A 23,653-nucleotide genomic window follows, 5' to 3' on the forward strand; every position below is an offset into this window, starting at 1 on the left:
AGAGAGGAGACTGTTGGTTTCCAGGGAAGGGCAGGATGGAGGAACAGGGGCGATGACTGAGCGGCTCAAGGTGTTCTCCTGGGTGATAAGAAGTTCTGCAACCAGGGGAGGGGCAGTAGTCCACCGTCATGACTGCACTGAGTGCCGCGGGAGGCACTCGCCAGAATGGGTGGTTGTTTGCTAAGTGAATTTCAACTCAATCTAAGAAAACAAAGCAAACAGCAGGGTTATACTGTAGAGCACAGGGAACTATATTCAATATCTTGTAGTGACCTGTGGTGAAAAAGAATATGACAACGAATATATGTATGTTCATGTATGACTGAAGTATTGTGCTGTACACCAGAAACTGACACAACATTATAAGCCGACTATACTTCAATTAAAAAATTAAAAAAACAGAAAATTAAGCAAAAAAGCCCACCAAAAAAAAAAAAAAAAAAAAAAAAAGAACAAGAAACCTGCACTGTTAACTCCAGAGTCACTGCTTTCCTTGAAGGCTACCTGGGAAGGGAAGCAGGCGGGGACCACGGTGGGGAGGACACCCTGGGTACAGGACAGATAGTGGGTGAGGGGCGTGGAGGGCCTGACCTGGGCGTGGCAGTGGAAGTAGAGGGTACAGGCCCTCAGAGGGCTGAGTTCTGGGTGGGGGTTGGCTTGTGGGACCGAGAACCAGGGACAGTGCTGCTGGTGGTAGTGGCCGTGTCAGGAGGCCTGGGGGTCCTCTGTGAGGCTGTGGGGGAGCAGATCTGGCAGGCTCTGGCTGAGTCAGAGTGGCCCCCGTTGCCCCAGCTTGGGATGGGGAGGGGCCGGCTGCAGTCTCTCTGCGTCACCTCCTCCCCTTCCTGTCCTGCAGATGTTGAACCTCTTTGTGGCTGTCATCATGGACAATTTCGAGTACCTTACGCGGGACTCTTCCATCCTAGGGCCGCACCACCTGGACGAGTTCATCCGGGTCTGGGCTGAGTACGACCCGGCTGCCTGGTGAGTGCCCCGTGCACCGGGGTCCCACACGGGGCTGGGCTTCCCTCCTGCTCCCGGGGGCCCACTCGCTCTCAGCCTCCCTGTGCTTTTATCTGCGCCCTGGGCTGAGAACGCCTCTTCTGAGACTGCAGTCCCGCTCTGCAGAGGTGGCTGGGGGTCGTGGAGGGTTGTCAGGGGTCTGCGAGACTCGGAGCTCCTACTGAGCAGGACCCCCGTCTTCTCACAAGGCCCACTGCACACGGGGTTGTAGGGGGGAGGGGGCGCCGAAACGCAGAAGAGCCTTCTCTCAGGGTCTCACTGTTCTTGTGAGTCTGAAGCCTCCGTGGGCAGAAATAACGTGGGGCGTTGGGACGTTCTCCTCGATGGGCTCAGGGCTCTCCCTTGCTGCTGTCTCCCTTGGGGATAAGAGCTACGCGCACCTCTGTGTCACCAGCCCAGGGCGCAAATAGAGGGTTCTCGGTGAACGTTTCTTAAAATCAGATGAGCTGCCAGGGAGGGTCTGGTGTGTTTGGTGGGAAAGGGTTCCTGCGTTGCTGGTGCGTAAGTGAAGGCTGATTCTCTTCCAGACAGGCTGGAGTGTCCTGCAGGGAGTAATTTGGGGTCAGGAAGTTGTCAAGGCCGTGTTCCTTGGGACAGCACAGCAGGGTGGATCTGCCAGTTTGCCCGTTTGTCTGTTCAGGCATCACTCATGCACTCCCCCGCTCACTCATTCCTTCACTCTCTCGAGCTGTTGCTTGGGTAGTTACTGAGGGCTTTGTACAGCAAAACCGAGGACACTGAGGGTGTGAACTGTGCACCAGTGGGGGGTGCGTCTGGCAAGGCCCGCCCTGCAGGGGGACGAGAAGACTGTGACTGGGGTGCAGCCTCTCCCACCTCGGCTCCCTGAGGCTCCTTGGCCTGCACGCGGCCCCTTGCACGGCTCTGCGTTTGGTCCCCCCTTGCGTGGTGGAAGCCTGGAGGGGACAGTCAGGGTCCTGACTGGGAGGACCCTGCTGCCCGCGGAGCACCTGGGGCTCAGCACGGAGGATGCTCTGGAGCTTTCTGAGCCCCGAGACCCCAGGGCCCGGGAGTTCGGCTGGGCTCCCATACCCGCTTCTTCTCCAGCCTCCCTGGAGCCCCCACCCCGTCACAGTGAGGGTCCAGAAGGCGCCGTGCGAGGCCCTTCCCAGTCTGGGCGGCACCAGGAACCCTGGTGCATTTCCAGGCCCAGAGCATCTCTGAGTGTTTTCCAGTGTAGTGAAAAGTGCACGGTTCTCACACCGGGCAGAACAGACATGGCTGTCGTCTGTGTTTCGTGTTGCACGTGACTGTTTTCGTGGCCTTGGAGGGTCCGATCATTCTCCTGATGCATCAGCATGTCTGCCTGCAGCACATGCTGGAGTCCACAGGCTCAGCGGTATCCCTGGGTTCTCTGGTCAGGATGGCCCCACCAGGTCGGAGGGGAGATTGGCCACACCTGCGGCCTGGGCCTCATCAGGCAAAGGGCAGGAGAGACTCCAGGCTGATGCAAGATTGAGGCTCGTTCCAGGAGGGTCCTCCTAACTGTGGTCCAAAGAGGTGCTGCTGTTTCTGGGCATGTTTTTCCTAGAGATTTGTGTTGCAGGAAGACAGACATTGCATAGACGGTGACTCAGACTCTAGCAGGCCAGTGCAGGCCTGCAGGAGGGGGTGGCATCCCCCAGACCTTCGTGAACTGTAGACCCAGGACTCCCCCGTCAGCTACAGGTGGAGCAGAATTAAGGCAACGAGAAGCAGACCTGGGCCAGACTGCAGCTTTGTGACTGTGTACGGGGGTGGGGCTCAGACTCTTCCCCAAGCCCAGACTTCTGGAACTGGGGCCTCCGGAAGGCATGGACACTCAAGGATGTGATAGGAAAGTGCTCATGGAAGAGTAGACAGCAAAGGACAGGCCTCACCCCAGAGCTGCCGCCGACAAGAGCTGCAGGCTGGAAGTGGGCTTGTGGCTCCCACGCGTGCCAGGCAGTGGGAGGCCTGGCAGGGGCCCTGAACACACTGAGTCTGGACCCCACGTCCGGGCAGGACAGAGCGTGCTCTGAGAGGCAGAGATGTCACCACCTTTATTTCCCAGGGACCATTCTGCCCCCTCCTCACTCCTGGGGAGACGAAACAACAACAAACTTTATGAAGTATCTTGAGCTTTCTTGTGTATGTGTGTTTTTACCTGTGTAGCTACGTGAGCATGAGCACAAGAGTGTGCATGTATGTTCTGTGTGTGCACGGGTGTGTGTACAGCCACGTGGACGTGAGTGTGTCCGTGTGCAAGCAGGTGTGTGCGTGTGTGTGTGCGAGTGCACCGCATCTTTGCGTTTTGCACCTGTGTGCACGTGTGCACGGGCGTGTGTGTGGGGTCAGGGAGCGGTTGCATCCTGGCACACCCCCGCCCCCCTTTCGCTGTTGCTGCAGCTCTTTGTGATGAAGTGTAGAGACTCAGAAGAACTGCCATCACCCCTGCCGTGAGCGACCTGTCTGCTCCTCCTTGCGCTCGTCCATCTCTCCCTGAGCCCCGCCACGTGCTGGGGCCCGGGGTGAGCAGAGGAGCCCTAGTGTGAGGCAGGGCGGGTCTGTGGAGGGGGAGGCCGTCTGGCTGGTAAGTCAGAGGAGGTGGCAGTGGAGCCAGCCAAGGGCGGCAGGGCGGTGCAGCTCCAGAGAAGAGGTGGGGGCCGTGGGGAAGGGGCCTGGCTGGCTGGCTGGAGGGGGGGAGTACATCGCAAAGGGGCTGGAAGGATGGCTGGGAGGGGCTTTGACTTTGTTGTATGGACAGCAGGAACGGTTTTGGAATCAGAGTGACAGTGTTAAGCCCTGAGTTTGCCTCTGGCAGCATCTGAGGGTTTGATGGCAGGAGGGAGGAGATGGGAATGGGGGTTGCTGGTGGGTCTGGGGCTGCACCAGGCCTCCAACCTCTCTTCTGGTCCCTGGGGCCAACAGGGCTGGCAGGCACCTGGTGGGAGGCCACGGGGGAGTCCTCTTTGTGCCTCTTCTCCGGAAGTAAATGCAGCACAGCTTGGAGCTGATTAGACTGAGGGGCCATGGTGCAGGAAAGGAGGCGTCAGTGTCGGCCAGGGCGCCCACTCTGGGAAAGGGCGGTCCTTAGCTGGACCAGCAGGTTCCAGGGAGGAAAGCCAGGTGTATGTGTGTGGGGGAAGCTCAGCCAAGGAGGCCCTGGGGACGCAGGTTCTCGGGGAGCGAGGGAGGGGCTGCCAGAGAGGGGCGGGCGGGGTTGGGGCAGGCAGACCAGTGGCTGTGGTGTGTGCAGAGTGCGGGCCCCAACAGGCCAGCGCTTTTTTTGTAGCAGAGTGTCTCCTGCCTGCAACGGGTTCCAGAAATCAGCTTGGGGTCACCACACCTCCTGGGGCATTGGAGCCCCAGGCCCAGCAGGGGCTGCCTGTCACCCTCCCCTGCCGCCCCGGCTGAGCGGGAGTGCCGGCCCTTCCTGCCTCGGCTGCCATAACCTGTGACGTTTCCTTTCCGGCTGCCAGATTCATTATAAGGATACATACAGTGTGCTGCGTTGTGTTGCTCCACCCGTGGGCTTGGGGGAGAACCGCCCTCGTAGGGTGGCCTACAAGGGTTGCTGTTTCAGAACCTCCCTCCAACATACTTCCTCTTCCCTGCCCGAAATGCAGGCATAGCACACACTCCCTGCCTGACTTGGAAATGACAGCACCTCGCCTCTGCCTCCTGCTGCTCTGCCCCACGCCCCCTGCACTCCGGCCTTCTGGACGCTTTCTAACTCCCAACCCCTCCAGCTGGCTGGGAACAGGCAGCCTTGTGAGACACTGCACACAGAGCTCTCTGGCTGGGCCGTGAGGACGAGGGCCAGCTGCTGGGCAGACATGAGGGGCCAGGTCCCACCTGTGCCAAGAGAGCACCTAACTCACCCGGATTTGCCTCTGGTTTCTTGAGGGTGGACTGATGGTCAGATAGGCCAGAGGTCCAGGGCCCTGGAGGAGGGGGATCTGGGCGCAAGTAAAGCAGGACCAGCTGTACCTCTGCGTCAGAGGAGCCCAGCAACCCAGGGGGGAGGAGAGGGCAGAGCCCCAGAGACGGGCCCTCCTGTTTCACCTCTGGATTGATCCACTCTGCTGAGCCCATGAGCCCTGGGAGGAGGGCCAGGCCCTGGGGTGGATGCATCTGCCAGGAAAAGGCTGTCCCCTCTCTCCTGGGTGCCCTGAACCCAAGCAGTGCCTGAGACAGGTGTCCCAGGTGTCGGGGTGAGGCTTCAGGCCTGTTAGCCTGTCTGCCTCGGGAAGACGAAGTCATCACCCTGGACGCCGCCCTAAACCTGGAGCCTTATCCCGTATGTTCTAGTGTGGTGAGACAGCTCTTTCTGATCTGGCATTGCCTGTGGTTTGTATCTGAAAGTGTAAAATCAGAGTTGACACCCCAAAGTCACCCCAACGCAGCCCCATCATGCCCTCCATGTTCTTTGGTTCAGATGCCACCCTGTCTGCTCCCCACCTGGGCCGGAGCGCGGAGGTGAGGCTGGGGGCACGGACGGGATCGAGTCAAGCAGAGAAATCCCTCGTTTGACTTGTTCTGACTTTTGGCATTTAATCCGACGCTGGTTAACTGGGTCTGTTTTCTTGTCTGCTTCCTCCCACTCCCCCGCTGCACCCCTCCCATGGACCCCTGTCTGCCTCTGTCCTCTGGGCCGGGCCTTCAGTGGGCGCATCAGTTACAATGACATGTTTGAGATGCTGAAACACATGTCCCCGCCCCTGGGGCTGGGGAAGAAATGTCCTGCTCGAGTTGCATACAAGGTAGACCCCAACCCCACACCCCGCTGGCTGGCTGTGCTGGGGCTGGACTCCTGTCTCCTCTGGGGCTTGTCCGTCCGTCTGTCTGCTGCTCTGCTGTCTCACTGTGTCTGTTTTCTCTGCCCTGACCAGCTCCACTTCCTTCCCAAACAGAGGGAGACAGACACCATCAGGTGTCTCTGCACCGGCCCCTTGTCCCCCAGGGCTGCCCCAGGGAGGCTCAGGAAGATGGAGCTAGAGGCCACCACCTGCCTTTTCTCCTTCCCTTCTCTTCCCTAGAAATGAGGGAATGACCAGCTTTTTTTTGACCGAGGCTGTCTTTGTTCTGGGCTCAGGACAACACTCAGCGCCTCTGTCTCCTAAGCCCCTGACATGGGTGGAGTTGTGCAGCCCTCAGGGTCTGACCAGCGGAACAGAGGCCTGTGAGGCTCTGCAAGGTGCACTTGAGGACCACCCCCAACCCCAAGCTCCGCACATGCGGAATCTCCCCGGCCTGGCTGCTGTCTCCTGGGAGGAAACGTTGTCTCCAGGGCTTTGCAGGTCCATGGAGGGAAGGAGGCACTGCGGCCTTAAAGGTGCCAGGGGTTGGCGTACTGCTGTCACTCCTGGGGCCTCAGGGGCCCTTCAGGGTGAGGATAGCCCCTCCCCCTGAGCTGCAGGAGCTGAGGACACTGAGGACATCTCCAGCCTCCCTCCTGGGCGGACAAGAAGGCCATGAGGCCCAGCCCCAAGCCCACTCCCTCCTGCCCCTGTGTCTGAGTCACCCCCCTTGGCGAGGAGGGCCCTTCCATCCTCCAGCACTGCCGCCGCCCCTCGTGCTCCTGGGACTCAGTCAGCATGCTGGAGCCCGCCTGCTGTCCCCTCTCTCTGAGCAGGCTCCCCCCAGATCTCTCGTCCCGCGGGTTCTCTGTCCCACTGCCCTGTTGCTGGGCCTGTGTCCGTCACCTGGCTCAGCACAGCCTCTGGCTTCTGAGCGGCTCCTCCAGGCCACATGCAGACACCTCTGGTGTCTCCCTCAGCCCTCCCTTGCCCGGCACACGTGTCGAGCCTGCCTGGAGGCCCTGCATGCAAGGCTATAGCTTTGTCCCCAGGAAGGAGAGCTCTGTCCATGCTGACACCCAGGGCCTGGGTGGGCAGCCAGGGCTGTGACAGGGTGGCCTTTGGAGTCCTTCCCAGCTGTGCTGGCAGCTCCAAGGCTCTGTGCATGAAGAGACCAGGTGAGGCCCCGGGGTGGGCAGTAGTGGAGAAGCTTGGTGAGCTGGCGGGGGGGGGGGGGGGGTCCAGGAGAGGCAAAGAGTGCTGGGGCTGGAGGGTCCAGGCCCAGGACAGAGATGCCTGTCTGTTTGCCCTGGCCTTGGCCCTCTGCTGCTCCCGAAGATCCCTGGCCCTCCGAGGCTGGGCAGGCGAATGGAGGCTCTGGTAAAGGTGCCCTGGGCAGAGCTCTCCTCACTTGGAAGTCACCTGCTTGCTGCTCCTTCGCGCTGGCCCCTGACTCCCCAGCTCCCCTGGAGAGGAATCCCTCAGCTCCTCCCATCCATCCGTGTTGGTCTGTGGGACACTGTGCTCTAGGAAGCTGTTTTTCCTGGTGTGCGTCCCACAGGTGACCACAGGTCCTAGGACCATGATTGGACGTGCCACATGGGGCTTTGCCAACATTTGGGGGAGAGTCTGGGCCTGTGTCTTTAGCCACCTGCCCTTCATCAGGCTAAAGATTGGACTTGGGGCCAGGGTGCCGGGGACCGGCCTGGGGGTGAATGCTGGCAAAGCTCCCACCCACCCGACCTCTCCTGGGTCCGGGCACCTGTAGGGACCACTCCTGGGAGGCCATGCCCAGCCTCAGCAGCCTGGAGCACCGTGTGCCTGTGGCGGGGGGACCCTGGTGGCCTGGCCCTGACCGGCCCCCTCGTCCCCAGCGCCTGGTCCGTATGAACATGCCCATCTCCAGTGAGGACATGACCGTCCACTTCACGTCCACGTTGATGGCCCTGATCCGGACAGCGCTGGAGATCAAGCTGGCTCCAGGTGAGCAAGGCAGCCGTGAGGGGAGGGCAGGGAGCCAGGGCAGCGTGACCGCCCTCGAGGGCTGCCCCAGGCATGTGTGCAGGACAGGGGAGGGGCCAGTCTGGACAGGTTGGAGGACAACTGCCCACGCCGCCCCTGCAGACACTGACCTTCTCCGCTGAAACCATCCCGCACGTTAGCACCATAACGATCCCATTTTCAAGTAAGGAAACTGAGGCGCAGTGAGATTAGATGACTGTCCAGGTTACCACGGGGCCTTGGCGCTGGAACACAGCCTGACCCAGCTTGACCTGACCCAGCGCCCCGCACGGGGTGGAGAGTCTGTGTGCCTGCTCCCCCTTCCCCATAGTGAGCTCGCCGACAGGTCCGCGCGGCCTGAGCCAAATCAAGGAGGAAATGAACCTGCAGCATGTCCACCCCTCCCTCCCCCTTGTGTGACGACTGCTTCCCCTGCACAGGGAACAGGAGGGTCACCAGAGGGGACCTGCACTCCCACTGCCCACGCCGCCTTCCTCCCTGCGTCTGTGCCCGTGAGCTTGCCGTCTCCTGTGTAGTGGTTGAGGCACGGCTCGTTGCCCCTCCGCCTGCACACTCCGTCCCACGTTCCTCGTCTACCCAGGAGTGTCGTGCCAGAAATCCTGTATCTGTTCCTTGCCCCGTCGGTGTTCTCTTCCTGCTGGATTACTTCTGCCCATCCACCAACGCGCTCTTACTTCTGCCTTCAAGGAGTTCTTCTCTCCCTCTCTGTCGACGTCCCTGCTTTCCTTCTTTCCTTCGCGGCAGCGGGGGAAGCGGGTCTGCACCGTCCTCTTGAGTCCTCCGTCCCTGGCCTGCGGTCCAGCCTTCACGCCGCAGAGCTTCGCTGGAACTGCTCTTGCTAAGCTCCCTGGCGGCCTCCAGATTCTCAGCCCTTACCTTGTGGACCGTCTGTAGTCTTCTCTCAGCTGTCACTCCCTTCTGTTTGAAACCTCTTTGTGTCTCTCTCTGGTTTCTCCGAAGGGCACTGTGTGCCTCAGACACACAGTCTCACCTTTTCCATGGCTTTAAATGTGAATTCTAATTCCGTATTTTTAGTCCAGGCCTCCTCCCAAACCCAGGACTTGTGCACGTGGACTTATACATGATACAACTTGTCTACTTGTACAGGTTCTTCACTGTCTCTACTTGGAGGCTCAGTAAGCGCCCAGAGTTCACGTGCCCAAAGTTGAGCTCCAGATTCTCACAGTCTTCCGTCTGAATCAGTGGACACTCTGCTCTTAGAGTTGCTCAAACCAAAGCCTCTGGAGTCCTTTTTATTTACTCCCTTTTTTTGTACCCCAGTTCTGATCTATATCTGAACAGTTACCGTGCCTTCGACTCCATCCACTTTCAAAATGCACCCAGAATGCCATCACTTGTCCACCCTTTCGCACGGCCACCTCCTGGTCCGAGTCGCTGTCTGTTAGTTCTTGACTGGGTTGTGGAGTGGCCTTGTAGCTGGTCTGCTTCTGCTCTTCCCTCTTGCAGTCTGCCTTGAACACAACAGCCAGAACGATCATGTTAAAAGTCATACTGGTAAAATGAGTAAACCTCTAGTTAGACTAATCACGCAAAAAGAGAGAAGAGAAAAACTAACCAATATGAGGAACGAAAGCGCGAACGTCACTACAGACCCTGCTGACGTTAGACGGATAACAAGGGACCTCTGTGAACAACTTTATATCAATAACTTCAACAACTTAAATGAAGTGGAGGAATTCCTTGATGCAAGCTATCAAGCTCATTCAAGAACAGATAACCAGAGCAATACTGTATTTATTAAATAAATTAAATTCATATTTAAAAATCTTCCAACAAAGAAAATCATAGGCCCAGTTGGCTTTATTGATGAAGTCTCCCAAACATTTAAGGAGGAAATAATTCTATACAAGCTTCTCCAGACAACAGAAAAAGAGGATGTTTCCCAATTTATTTTACAAGGCCAACATTACTCTGATACCAAATCTAGACAAAGACATTACAATAAAAAAATTTACAGACCAGCATTCCTCATGATGTTCAACAAAATTTAGCAAAATGAACATGATGAATAAAGTAGGGTGTATCCCTGGAACGCAAGATGCAAGACGGGTTCAAGTTGAAAAAAATCAATCAATATAACAATATATTGAAAAAGAAAATATATGATCCTCTCAATAGATCCAGAAAAAGCTTTGACAAAATTCAGTATCCCTTTATGATTAAAAAAAAAAAAAAAAAAAAAACCTCTACATAAACTGGAAATTAAAGCATACCTCCTCAGTATGACCAAGGGTGTCTGTGACAAGCCTGCAGCTCATGACGTGCTTCACAAAGGAAGCCCGGCTCCTTTACCCCTAAGGTCAGCAGCAAGGCAGGGGTGTCTGCTGTCACCACTTTTGTTTAATACCATGCTTGAAGTTCTAGCTGTTGTAACAAGTCAAGAAAAGGAAAGGTGTACCAATCAGAAAGGAAGAAATAAAACTGCCTCTATTCACAATTGACACGATTATCAATGCAGAAAATCCCAAAGAGTCTAATAAAAAGTTAACAAAACTGAGGCATCTGCAAGCCAAGGAGCACCAAGGATGGTTGGGAACCAGAGACAAGAAAGGATCTTCATTAGAGCCTTTGGAGGGATCACAGCCTTGTTGACAACTTGATTTTGAGCTTCTGACGTCCAAAACCGAGACAATAAATTCCTGTTTTTAAAGCCATTAAAAAAAAGTTATAAAAACTAGTATGTGAGTATAGCAAGGTCAATATAAAAAGCAAATGTATTTCTGTAGATTAACAATTAAAATTGAGGAAGTTCCATTAAAGTTACACACAAAACATCAGCTGTTTCTATATTGCTGGATAACTTTTAAAGTATATATGCTAGGTTATATGCTGCAAATTTCACAGTATCGACTAAAGGGATCTTCTCTGATAAATAAATCAAGCACTATATCATGTTCATGCATTCAAGACTCAATATTGTCAGTTCTTCTCATGCTGATCAATGGAATCAATGTTATCCCAGTCAGAATCCCCACAGGCTTTCTGGGTTGAAATTTACAAATTGATTCTAAAATGTACATCAAGAAATCAAACAATCTTGAGTAACAAAAACAATTTTGAAAAAAGAATAAAGTTGGAAGACTCACCCTCCCTTAGTCAAAGACTTTCTATAAAGCTGCATCGATCAAGCTGTGTGGTGTTGGTGACCAAGTAGAGACACAAGTCAGTGGGACGCAGGAGAGACCCCAGATATAGACGCACACTTATATACAGTCAGTTGATTTTCAATGAAATTACAAGACAATTAAGAAAAGATAATCTTTTCAACAAATGGTGCCAGAAAAATTTAGACAGCTGTATGCCAAAAAAGAGTTGACGTTTACAGTCCTAGTCTGCCTGGGCTGTTGGCAAAATACTGGAAGTGAGTGGCCTAAACACAGAGATTTATCTCCCACAGTCTGGAGGCTGGATGGCCAAGATCCCGATGCCAGGCAGGGAAGTTTCATCCTGGGGCCTGTTCTCCTGGCCTGCAGGCGGCCACCTTCTCACTGTCCTTTCACGTGACCTTTTCTCTGAGTGCACGTGGAGTAGGCAAGATCCCTGGCGTTTCTTGTTACAGGACACCAATCCTACGGGCCAGGACGCCACCCGTATGACCTCATTTCATCTTAATTAATTCCTTCTAGGCCTGATCTCCAAATACGGTCACATCGTGGGTTAAGTCTTCAGCGTATGAATGGAGAGGGCACACAGTTCAGGCCGCAGTGCATACCTTTCACCTTCCACAAAAATTAACTCCAAATGGATTATACACATAAATATAAAATGTAGAATGATAGAACTTCTTGCAGAAAACACAGGTGAAAATTCTTGGCAATTTTGAGTCAGGCAGATTTTTCAAGACACAAAATGCATGAGCCAGAAAAGGAAAACCTGATACGTTGAACTTTATCAAAATAAAAAACTTTTGCTCTTCAGAAGACGTATAAGAAAATGAAAAGACAAACCAAAGAGTTGGGGAAATATTTGCAAAAAGACGTATCTGACACAGGATTGGTTTCCAGGACACGTGTATATAAAGGTCAGTCACAACTCAGTAGAAAGTAAGCAGCCCAATAAAAGTGGGCGAAAGGCACGAGCAGACATGGCACCAGAGAAGGCGCACAGAAGGCGCACAGACGCGGAGAGACATCCGGCATCATCAATCACTAGAGAAGTCCGACATGCAGGCACAGCGGCGCTACACCGCATGCCTGCCGTGACGGCTAAAGTACTTGCAGAAGTGGCAGCACTGAGTGCTGGTGAGAACGCAGAGAACTGGAAGGCTGAAGTGCTCCTGCTGCGAATACAGAGTGGGGCAGCCGCTTTGGGAAACAGCCTGACAGTTCCTGACTGTGCGGCCCAGCCTTCCCGCTCCTGAGGGCAGTGACGTGAAAATACGCAAGCACGCAGAAATCTGGATGCTGACGCTGTGGCCGTGTTCATGACCACCCCGGCCTGTGAACAGCTCAGGTGTCCGTCAGGTGGATGGACCCACAAACTGTGAGTCAGAACCCAGCGCTAAAAACGGACAGACCGCTGGTACACGGCGCACGTGGGTCTCAGATGCACCGGGCCAATGAAAGAAGCCAGCACGCCATGTGGTGCTGTTCTTGTGACTTCTGAGGAGGCAAAGCAGCTGAGACAGAAAGTACTCAGTGAGGCGGAGCCCGGGTGCAGTTGCGGTCGTGGGTCCACAGCGGTGCATGTGGGGCGGTGGGAAAGGCGAATTGTATTGTGTGTAAGTTACACCTTAATAAATGGGATTAAAGCAGCCGGACCGGAGTCCTTCACTCCTTGGCTCCACCGCTCTGCCTGCTCCCCCTGGCCTTCCTGGCCCCCTGGTCCCCTTCTGCCCTCAGGGTACCACGAGCCCTTTCCTGACCATCCAGTCCAAAATCATAGCCCTCTGGCCTTTTGCTTTTTCCAACATACTGGACTTTTAAGTCATGGCTACTTTCCTGTTGATTAAAATCAAGCAGCTTCACAAGGGCGGTTTCTTGTGATTTTGCTCCGTCACCTAGGACAGCCCGTGGCGTCTGGCACACCTGGCACCTTTCTGGGCTGAGCACTGCGGCCCCTCCCACCTGTCCCTCTGGCCTCCCACACCTCTTAGGCAGATTCTGACCTGCCTCTATGTAGCTCTTCCCCGCACGTTCTGGCCCAGCCCAGCCCTGCCTGCTCCCAGGGGCTGTGGGCAGCTGTCACGTCTTTCCTCCTTTCCCCACCCCTCCTGCCCCAGCTGGCACGAAGCAGCACCAGTGTGACGCAGAGTTGAGGAAGGAGATTTCCTCTGTGTGGGCCAATCTGCCCCAGAAGACCCTGGATTTACTGGTGCCTCCCCATAAACGTAAGTGGGGTGAGGACCTCTCCCTGCCCACCCCCCTGTGTGTCCCACCCAGAGGCAGAGCAGGGCATCCTGGGCGAGGGCGAGGGCTCAGTCGCCTTGGAGAGGTGGGCTCACCTCCTCGGGTCCCCAAGGCAGGGCCCTGGGGCTGTGGGAGGAGATGGTCTGGGCTGTTTCTGTTGGGCAGACTCAACACCCCTCCCCTGCCCCCAGGGTGGGCAGTTCCCTTCAGAAAACCCAGAGGAGGGGTAGGGAGATGCCTGCAGAGAGGGTGAGGTGCCTGAGATGAAACTGAGCCGCAGCCTGTGGGGTGGAGCCGGCAGGGCCTCAGGAAGAGGCGTGGGGCTCCAGGTGGGCCAAGCCCCGCACTCCTGCCGAGCAGTGCGGTCCTGGAGCCCCCGGGGGGCGCTGGCTGCTCGCCTCAGTCCTCCCCACGTGCCCCCTGTCTCTTGTGTTCCCTCCCCTGCCTGCCGGCTCTCCAGCTGACGAGATGACAGTGGGGAAGGTGTACGCAGCTCTGATGATATTCGACTTCTACAAACAGAACAAAACCACCCGGGACCAGATTCACCAAGCTCCAGGAGGCCTGGCCCAGGTACCGGGTTCCAGGAGTCCCAGAAAGTAACTTCCTTCAGGTGTTTGACAGCAGAGGGAGCCCACACCCTTCTTGGAGGAGGTGCAGCGGGAAAAGGAAGCCGAGAGGCGCCTCTCTGGCTCCAAAGTCAGAAACCTCACACCGCCCTTCTGCTCCCGCTGCTGGTTGCCTGGTGGGTGGGGAGCCCCTGACTTGGAGAGCTGGTGTCCAGGGGCAGAAGAGGGGCTGGAGAGCAGAGGCTCTGGGCATTGCCACTGCAAGTGGTAGAAGGAAGGTTGTGAGGAGCACGTGAGATTGTTTGGGACGTGCAAGGAGGGCCTGTTTACCCTGAACACAGGCAGGGACCGAGGAGGCTAACACCCTCAGGCCCAGGGTCACACTGTGTCCCCCTCGTGCCTCTGAGGGGGACACTTCAGGGGCCGTCTTCCTGAAGCCATCCCTCACAGGTGACGCCTTCACCGCACTGACGCCTTCAGGGAGCGTGGGTAGACTCCTCGTCTGGGAAGTTGTCTGATGTCCAGAGTTTACAGGACACACCCCTGCCCTCCATTCCTTTGTCTGTGCACACACACACCCCACCCCTGGCCCTGGAACCTCCTCAGAATCCTCACAGCCTCTACCAGTCGATTCAAGGGATCGTGAGATGAAATCTCTTTGCCATTTGTAATCATAGCCAGTCCCCAGATGTCGTAGGGAGGAACCAGGGCCCCAAGAAGTGAGATGACTTTCCTGAAGTCACTTGCAGGCCAGCTTGGGAATGGGCTCCTGCCCGGCCGAGACGCAGGGGTGGGACTGGTGCAGGGTGGCCAGCAGCCTCTTCCCGTCCAGTACGGTGTGGTCAGGGCGGGTGGCTGAGCACCACGTTTCCCGGCCCCAGAGACCCTCCTCCTCCCTGCGTCCCTTCTGCAGATGGGCCCTGTGTCCCTGTTCCACCCTCTGAAGGCCACGCTGGAGCAGACGCAGCCAGCCGTGCTCCGTGGAGCCCGTGTTTTCCTGCGGCAGAAGAGCTCGGCCTCCCTCAGCAACGGTGGGGCGGTGTGAGTACCGGGTGCTGTGAGGGCGGCGGGGAAAGGCAGGGCCCCTGGTTCTCCCACCGCTGCTCTCACTCCTGCTGCCACTGCGTGCCCCTCCCAGGGGCACCACCGGGCTCCCCGTGGGCAGCGCTCCAGCACAGGGAGCCCTTAGGCCCGTGGCCACGCACCTCCACCCATGTGCTTCATGGGGGTCTGGCTGGTCCAGTCTGCTGCCGGAGCAGTTGCTGTGGTGGACCTGAAATTGATCCTGGTACGTTAGACAGGCGCTCCGACAGCACTGAGGTCCCCTGATCTAGACTGTCCTTGCTCAGCTGTCACCTCCCTCCGTGGTGCCTGTTTCTCTCTCAGGTGAGGGTCTCTCCTCTGACTCCTTTGATGCCTGCAGGCCATTAAGAAGGTATTTGCCTCCACCTCAGGTCCTCGCCCCTTCTGGTTCTGTCTTCCTTTAAGACTCTTTCCTCTCAGATCTCCATTCTGGTACTGATTTCTGAGGCAACAGTATTTCGTAAGCAAATCAGTAAGGCCCTTCCATAGCACGTAACTCCTGCAACAATAATTCTCAGTGACAACCCAAACCAAGTGATATGACCAGGCTGAGCTGCACTGGAGGGCGGGATGCTCTCCGCCACCCGCCAGGCCAGGCAGCCCGCGTCTGCTGGTGTCCCCCTGGTTGCGCACAAAGCTGGATGCATGCTCTGTCTCACCCAGAAAGGGCTGAGGGTGGGCCAACCTCCATCCTGGGGAGCAAGCATGGTTAGGATCCCCGGCTTCTTCCTCTCCTGTCCTCTCATCTTCCTCTCATGTTTTGGACATTCTTTTTGAAGCCTGATTTTGGGTCATGGCCTGCCAATTGGGTAGCTTTTGCTGCCGTACTTAGGGAGCCAACCTGGCCGTGCTTCAGGCCTGGGCCTTGGCCAACTCCTCTGGGGCCAGTGGGCCCAGGATAGCTTATGTTCACCTCCTGTGCCTTGGAAGCTGGAGACGAAGGCCAGGGTACAAGCATTCAGGCCTTCCCTTGTGCCCCTCCTAGGCTGGAGCTCATGGGATGGGGGTGACACTGCAGGGTGTGTCTGGAGGTGGAGGCCCTGCAGAACACTGGGAAAACTTGGCTGAACTGTGAACACTCCCTTGTGAAAACCGCACCCTGAAGAGTGCATGCAGACCCTGGGGACTGCCCCTGGGAGGCCTCTTGTTCCCACTCTCCTTTCTCCATGGGGGTTCAGATCCCATCTGTGTGTTTAAAGTTAAACAGTGGACTCTGAGTGTGCGTGTGTGTTGGAGGGGAGAGGGTGGTGAGCAGTCTTTTTAGATTGACCTGATCTTTTAGTTCAGGAAAATGAATGTCACTTATTCCCGTGGTTATAACTTCTACAGAAATCAGTTTCCACCCCTTTTAGTCGCACATGAGAGAGGGCCCCCTGGTCAGCTGGGGCCAGGCAGAGGGGGAACTTACTGAGCCGTCTGAGGCTGGTGTCAGTGCCCACCTGGCCTCGGCACGGCATGACCTCATGGGTGACCAGGCCTTGGAGCAAGCTCTGTCCTGGCCATGCCCCCTCCCAGGCCCAGCCTTTCCGAGGCTGCAGCAGCTCCAGACAGCACACTGCACGGGAGATGCTTTCCAACCTGGGAAGGTGAAGGATGTTCTTCTCAGAAACCCAGTGATGGCTGGTCTGGTCATCAGTGTGGCCAGCTGAGCCCGCCAGGCTCCACCTCTGGGCTCAGAGTGGGACTGTTGCCACCCAGCTTGGTGACTGAGAGCGTGTGCGATGCCTCTTTGAACGCGAGAATGAGCAGAAACCCAGGCAGATGCTGGGCAGTTTTGATGTCACTTGGAAGACGTGATAAGTAAGAGACACTGGCGGGGAGAGTGCAGGTGGGTGCGTTGTGTGTGCCGGGAAGGCCTCTGAAAGTGGTCTCACGGATAGGTGACACTTGCTCCTAGACCTGAAAGGCAGAAAGTCTCCATGGCTGGGGGTGGGGGAAGTCAGAGGGCCGTGGGCTGTCAGGGCTGGCTGTGCACAAGTGCAGCAGGGTGCCTGACACGTGTGTGCACGGCCTCGTCCTTGCCACGAGTGACTCCTGCTCCCACTGTGCCCATGAGCCCCTGTCTAGGGCCGGATGTCCCAGACCAGGGTCCTTTTCTCTGCCCGTCCATTGCTATACCTCTGCTTGGGAGTGGCCACACACAAGGGGCCTCACCCCTCTGGGCTCTTTCTAGCCCAGAACAAGGCAGAGGGTGGTGGTGGAGGTTCCTGGCAGGTTGGAGACAGGTTTGTGGGGAGAGGGGCATTCTGTGGCCCATGGACTTCCCGGCCAAGAGGACAATCTTCTCTCTGCCACAGACAAACCCAAGAGAGTGGCATCAAGGAGTCTATTTCCTGGGGCACCCAGAGGACCCAGGAGGTGCCCTGCGAGGTGAGGACACCTCTGGAGCGAGGCCACTCTACGGAGATCCCGGTGGTGCAGACAGGAAAACCGGTGAGGGCTCCCAGGGCTGGGGGGCCGAGTTGTGGGTTGGGTGAGAGTGAGCTGGTGAGGGTGAGAGTATGATGGGGGGTGAGACTGGGATGGGAGAAGGAAGAGTGGGGTAGGGTGGGTGTGACTGGGGGCCTGCTGTTCCCCCAGGCTGTGGATGTCCAGATGCAGAGCATGGCCCTGAGAGGTCCTGACGAGGAGCCCCAACCCGGGCTGGAGAGCCAAGGCCGAGCAGCCTCCATGCCCCGCCTGGCAGCAGAGACTCAGGTGGGTGGCCTGGAGGGGTGGGGTCATGGGAGGGCGACTGGGAGTGAGGAGCCTGGCATGGAGGAGCTTGTGTCCCACAAGGGGCTTTGCTGGGGTGGAGCCTCTCTGACTGTCTGGGGACACCATCAGCCCAGTTGGGAACCCTCAGAACGCGATGCTGGTCCCGAGAGGTGCGGCCAGGCAGCCAGGAGCCTCCACCGCCCACCTGTGTGCAGCCTCCTGCCTGGGCACTGGGGCCTCCACTCATTGCCCCGTGCCCCTGACACAGCACAGCCTTTCCCTCCCTCTGGGACGCAGCCTCACTCCTCGTCTGCCCTCCCCTCCCCTCCCCCCCCACCGAGCTCTGGGATATCCTGACCATGACCCCATTCTTTCTCTGGATTCTGGAAGCAGTGCCCCTCCCAGCCTCTGTTCCTGCTGGGCCTCCTTTGGGGACCGGGTCGGAAGCTCCCAGGCAGGGGCTGAGCGTCCCTCTTCCACTTCCTCATGCCCCTCCCCTTGCCTCTGCCCGCCCCCCCCCCAACCCTGTGCCCTCCTGGCCTGGCCGCCCCCTCCAGCGGCCACTTTGGTGCCTCTTCTCCTTCCTCCGAGCGTGACCCCGGGAGGTGGCTGTGGGTGAGCTCGTCTGGAAGGACCTGTTTCGGCAGGTCCTGATCTCAGCCCTGGGAGCAGCCTCACGGGCCTGCATGGACAGACGGGCTGGCAGAGCCAGGCCCACAGCCTCCCTCTTCCTGGCATCCCTGCGGAGGCCAGCAGGCTGCCTGGGCCCCGCCCGGCCTGGAGAGACAGGCACATAAACAGCATCTTGTGCAGAAGGCTTCCTCGGGTGGGGAGGGGCTTTCCAGAGAGGGAGGGCCAGGAGGCCCCTGAGCCTCAGCCCCCGTGGGCCTTCCCAGGGACCCTGCTGGGCCTGCAGGCCAGGCCCTCCTTGGCGCAGTCCCAGGGACAGGCACAGCCTGCGCCGTCTGGGGAGATGCCCCAACTTCGGCGACTGAGTCCCAGGCGTGTTCCTCCCTTCCTCCCGTGGGACTTGTCTCGCTGTCTGCCGGCCTCCCTGGGCCTCCCCCAGACCCCACCCTCAGGCTGTGCGCCCACCCGTGTCCCCACCCGTGTCCCCACTTACAGCCTGCCCCAGACGCCAGCCCCATGAAGCGTTCCATCTCCACTCTGGCGCCCCAGCGCCCCCACGTGGCTCATCTCTGCAACGCCGCCCTGGACCGCGCTCCGGTCGGCCAGGCCGCCCCCCACCACCACCACCGCTGCCATCGCCGCAGGGACAGGAAGCAGAAGTCCCTGGAGAAGGGACCCAGCCTGTCCGCCGACACGGATGGCGGTGCGTATGAGGGGGGGCCCCGCACGTCACAGTGGCTTGAGTGGGGGATCCAGGAGCCCTTGGGGGGACCCGCTTCCTTTCTGTACCTCACGACCCCACTACCAGCCTGAGTCTGGAGACCTGGCAGCTCTCACCCACCCACCCACCCACCCCCAGCTCCTCCCTGGGACCCCTTGCTGGCCAGGGGGGACCCAGTCTGGGGTGGGGAGGGGTGTTCTGTCTCCCAGCCTGGCTTGGCTGTGCTGATTCTCTTCTCCTCCGGCCAGCACCCAGCAGCACTGCGGGGCCAGGGCCGCCCCCAGGAGAGGGGCCTGCAAGCTGTCGGCGGGAGCGCAGGCAGGAGCGGGGCCGGTCCCAGGAGCGGAGGCAGCCCTCCTCCTCCTCCTCTGAGAAGCAGCGCTTCTACTCCTGCGACCGCTTTGGGGGCCGCGAGCCCCCACAGCCCAAGCCCTCCCTCAGTAGCCACCCTACGTCGCCAGCGGCCGGGCAGGAGCCAGGACCCTCAAGACAGGTGCGCCGGGTTGGCAAGGGCTGCCCCTCACGACCTTTGCCCCTACGCCCTGCAACCCCAGGCCGGAGCTCCCTTCCTGTCCTGGTTCCTAGGTCTGAGCCTGCATTCCTCCTCTCCTGGCCCTGTTCCATCCCATCCAGAGGGCCCCAGACCCTCCCGCTGTCCAGTGGCATCTTTACTTTCCTTCCCAGCTGTGGTTGACTGGGCTGTGGTCTCCTCTCCCTTGGCTGCGTGCCTGTCCCTTCCCGCCACCCACCTTCTCCAGACCACCATCCTGGGCCCAGCCAGCACCGCCTGCCACCCGTCTCCTGGGGCCACCCGGGGCCCATCCCCTCCTGTCCCTTCTCCGCGACTCTCACCTGCCCACCCAACCCTCCTTGACTTTGCTTTGCCCTGCTCTGTTCCGTAGGGTGGTGGTTCGGTGAACGGGAGCCCCCTGCTGTCAACATCTGGTGCTAGCACCCCTGGCCGAGGTGGGCGGAGGCAGCTCCCCCAGACCCCGCTGACCCCCCGACCCAGCATCACATATAAGACGGCCAACTCGTCGCCCGTCCACTTTGCCGGGGCTCAGACCAGCCTCCCTGCCTTCTCCCCCGGCCGGCTTAGCCGCGGCCTTTCAGAACACAACGCCCTGCTCCAGAGAGACCCCCTCAGCCAGCCCCTGGCCCCCAGCTCTCGGATCGGCTCCGACCCCTACCTGGGGCAGCGTCTGGACAGCGAGGCTGCCGCCCGCACCCAGCCGGAGGACACGCTCACCTTTGAGGAGGCTGTGGCCACCAACTCAGGCCGTTCCTCCCGGACTTCCTACGTGTCCTCCCTGACCTCCCAGTCCCACCCCCTCCGCCGTGTGCCCAACGGCTTCCACTGCACTCTGGGCCTCAGCTCGGGCGGCCGGGCGCGGCACAGCTACCACCACCCCAGCCAAGACCACTGGTGCTAGCCGCACCTCGGCCGCCACAGCAGGCACCTGCCCGGCGGGCACGTCCCAGGCGATGAGTTTTATCATCCATGCTGGGCTCTGGGGGCACCGGCGGCGCTGAGCTGGGGGCAGCGGCCCTTGGGAGCAGGGCCTCGTGCCGTCTCCCTCCTTCACACCGGATGGATCGCTGAAGCCCCTTTGGAGGGGGCGTGGCTCTCTCTGGCCCTCACTTGGGCCTCCCTGGGTCTCAGCACAGGCCGGACAGAGGATGCGTCTGTGTGCTGAGTGGGCAGGGACAGGACCAGGATCCCGTGCGTGCTGGGAACCTTTCCCAGGAGGCCTGAGGCCTGTCGGGACCATCCTTTATCTAGACGTGCAGTAAGAGGGGCAGGCGAGACTCAGGGCAGAGTTGGTGGTAAACAGGGCAGGTCTCGCCCGCGTCCTCAAACCCCTGTGCCTCCGCACCTGAAGTGGCCAAGGGGCACTAGAAACACTCAGATACTCTGTTCCCCCCCCGACACTGTCACCCTGACAGGGACCAAATCTGGAAACCGTTCTTGCTGTTGATTTGGGTTTTTTTTATCACAATACCCTTCACTCTTTTTTGTCGATTCTATATACTTGGTCAAAACAACAACAACAACAACAACAACAACAACAACAACAACAACAACAACACCCCAGAATAACGGGGAAGGGAGTGTTAACTGTAAAAAGTCAAACCTCCAGGAGGAGCTCAGCTTTTCAGGGCATGTGTCTGTGGCTTACTGAGGAGAGGCTGTGTGTCCAGCCCGGGCGGCCCACCAGACCACCCCTGGATCCCACTGCTCTCGACCAAGTGCCTGACTTCCAAGCCCCTAGCGTGGGCTCCTGGGGGTGCGACGGGAGGCCTGTGTGAACCGCGAGCGGGTTTTGTGGAAACTGTTCGAAACAGCAACTGAGTAGAAAGCTGAGGTGGTGGGGAGCACTCAGAAAGCGTCCAGCAGGCGGCTGTAGCTGGAAGTGAAGCAGCTGCTGCCTGGTTCTCCTCGCACGAGTAGCCGCCACAAGGCAGCGTGGACGTGGCTGATTCTCAGGGATGGGGCACTGGCAGGCAGGGCGTCCTCGCTGGAGTCCTGCAAGTGTCTTCTTGCAGAAGGCCTGGTGGGTGAGGTGGGGGCAGGACAGGGTGGACAGGGTCGGAGCAGGAGAGGGCGGCGTCGGGAGCCCCGCCTGCAAAGAGGCAGGAGCTCAGAGGAGGTGGAGGGTGAGGGAGCAGCTACTGTGCTGAGGTCGGGTGTCGGAGCCCACGCCTGTCAGGCACAGGAAGTGGAGAAGCAGGCGGCAGAGCCAAGTCCACCTCTGTGGCCCCTCTCGAAAGGGGAAGACCACAGTTAAGACGTTGTCATAAAACACTAGCTAGAGACTCTGTTTTGTGAACAAAAGGAGTGTTTGGATGAGCAGATTCTGGTGTGTCTCCATGTTGTGGAAGTGAAATGGTCCCTTTGCTGGATCATCTGAGCCTCCCATTGGCTTTTACCCCACGGTTCTCCTTAAAGAAACTTGGTGTGTGAGGTGTGTGCGTGTCTGTGTGTCCCAGTGAGTGGATGCTGTGAACCCGTAGGGCTATGCAACAAAGACACACATTTATTAGAAATAAAACACACAAGACGCCACCTGTTCTAGGGTTTCAGCATGATTGTGACCAAACCGTTTTATAGAATTTCCTTACTAGAAGGCACAACACTCTGAAACTTTAAGATACCAGAGTATTTTACTCCAATAGGATATAATTAAAATCGGAACCTCGGACTGTGCATGTTATCATTGGGTCCTGTTTCAAAACGGAAGGATGTGAACTTTAAATGCTGGTGTTTTGTGTCTGGTCCCCCAGCCCGTTTTATTTTGAATGTATTCATTCTGTGCAGAACCACAGCTGCTTCCCCGGGCCATGCTGGGTGGAGAATCCATTTTTCTAGACCCGCACAGCCTTGCTGGCTTGTCTGGCTGCTTCTAGACACTGGAATTGGAGACAATTACCAGGAGGGGGAGGAGGTGCTGCGTCTTGTGTTCCCGACTCTGCGTTTCGTTTGTGTGCTGTCTCTTCTCAACTATCACGTTTCCCCTGGAACCTCATAGTGAGTTGCCAAACTTGAAATGCATCGACCAGTTGTCTGCATCTGGAACCAGTCAAGCAGTGGCTGTAGTTTGAACAAGTTATGTGTGCATGTAAAATATATACATATATACATATATTCCAGTATGCGCATGAAGTGTATATCTTCGTACTTTTTGATACAATGTATTCATTTGTTAATTTTTAATTATATTTGATATAAATCAAAGGTTTGTTGCAAAACTTTATATTTAAGAACAGTGTTAAAAAAAAAAAAAAAAAAAAAGAGAAGTCCCAACCATGCGACACAACTGGGACTTGCTTTCAAAAAAACTTTCTGTGATTGACTAGTTTGCTGCCTGAGTAATATTTATCAGCCAAACTTTGGATTCCGCTGTTGTTTCTACAATGACATTTTGTATGAAGCAAAGTCCTTGGATTAAAATAAAACTTAGCAAAAAATCAAAAACAAAACCCTACCACACTGCTGGATGATGTACGCGAAGGGTGCGGAGTCAGGTGGGCGAGCCGTCTCCGTGGGCACGCGGCAGGAGTGCGCAGGGAGCAGGGCTCAGAGAAACTGGGGACTTCTACAACTGGCTTTGGGCCTGGTCACGGCGCCAGGGTGGGTCAGGCTCGGTGTCCGGTGAGGATCAGGGTAGACATGTGGCCGGAGGAGCCAGGATGAGGCCTCACGGTGGGTGTGGTTGTGCTTTAGGGCTAGGAATACAGTGGTTGGGGGGTTAAGGTTTGGTTGAGCAGGCGTTGGCTGAGGTTTGGGGTGCCTGTGTTGGGCGGGTTAGCATGGAGAAGTAAGAGTGACAGGGTTAGGTTAGAGTTAGCTTTGGAGTTGAGGCTGGGGTTTAAGTTAGGGTCAGGGTTAGGAGTTAGAGGTTAGGGCTAGGTACAGGCAAAGGGTTTGTGTATATAAGCACTGACAGTGTAGGGTTATAAGGGTGTAAGAATTAGGGTTTTATTCAATTCACATTACAGTTCATTTTGAAAACGCATAATTGAACAGGTTTAGGGTTCAGATAAAAATGAAAATTACGGTGCTGACTACATTGGAAAAGGGATTGGGGTAGGGTTCAAATCTTGCAGTCTGTTCTGATGTGGACTCGTAGGGGGATTAGGGTTAAGGGCAATGCAGGATCATGGTCAGGCTTTGAGGTGAGGGTTAGGGAGAGGGTAGGGTTCAGAGTCAGAGGGTTAGGATGAAGGAGAGAAATTCAGGTTCAGTGTTTAGTGTTAGAA

At 57.3% G+C, this 23,653-nt stretch overlaps 1 protein-coding gene across 7 annotated transcripts in view; it reads left to right on the plus strand.

The window, feature by feature from the left end:
- The window catches only part of CACNA1B (calcium voltage-gated channel subunit alpha1 B), a 173,409-nt gene extending 150,541 nt beyond the window's left edge, over nt 1-22,868 (plus strand). For 4 of the 7 annotated variants that reach the window (XM_032479051.1, XM_032479048.1, XM_032479049.1 and 1 more), the window contains 11 exons: nt 857-984; nt 5,669-5,765; nt 7,676-7,784; nt 13,066-13,173; nt 13,653-13,765; nt 14,675-14,802; nt 17,142-17,277; nt 17,425-17,541; nt 18,667-18,874; nt 19,141-19,385; nt 19,795-20,325. In XM_032479051.1, coding sequence (XP_032334942.1) covers nt 857-984; nt 5,669-5,765; nt 7,676-7,784; nt 13,066-13,173; nt 13,653-13,765; nt 14,675-14,802; nt 17,142-17,277; nt 17,425-17,541; nt 18,667-18,874; nt 19,141-19,385; nt 19,795-20,325 — 1,920 coding nt within the window. Of the gene's footprint in view, nt 1-856; nt 985-5,668; nt 5,766-7,675; nt 7,785-13,065; nt 13,174-13,652; nt 13,766-14,674; nt 14,803-17,141; nt 17,278-17,424; nt 17,542-18,666; nt 18,875-19,140; nt 19,386-19,794 lie in introns of all 7 variants that reach the window. The other 3 variants (XM_032479047.1, XM_032479050.1, XM_032479054.1) reach the window with 2 other exon arrangements.
- The last annotated feature ends 785 nt before the right edge of the window (nt 22,869-23,653 follow it).

This window comes from Camelus ferus, chromosome 4 (assembly GCF_009834535.1).
Source record: "Camelus ferus isolate YT-003-E chromosome 4, BCGSAC_Cfer_1.0, whole genome shotgun sequence".
In the NCBI taxonomy this organism is placed as follows: domain Eukaryota; kingdom Metazoa; phylum Chordata; class Mammalia; order Artiodactyla; family Camelidae; genus Camelus; species Camelus ferus.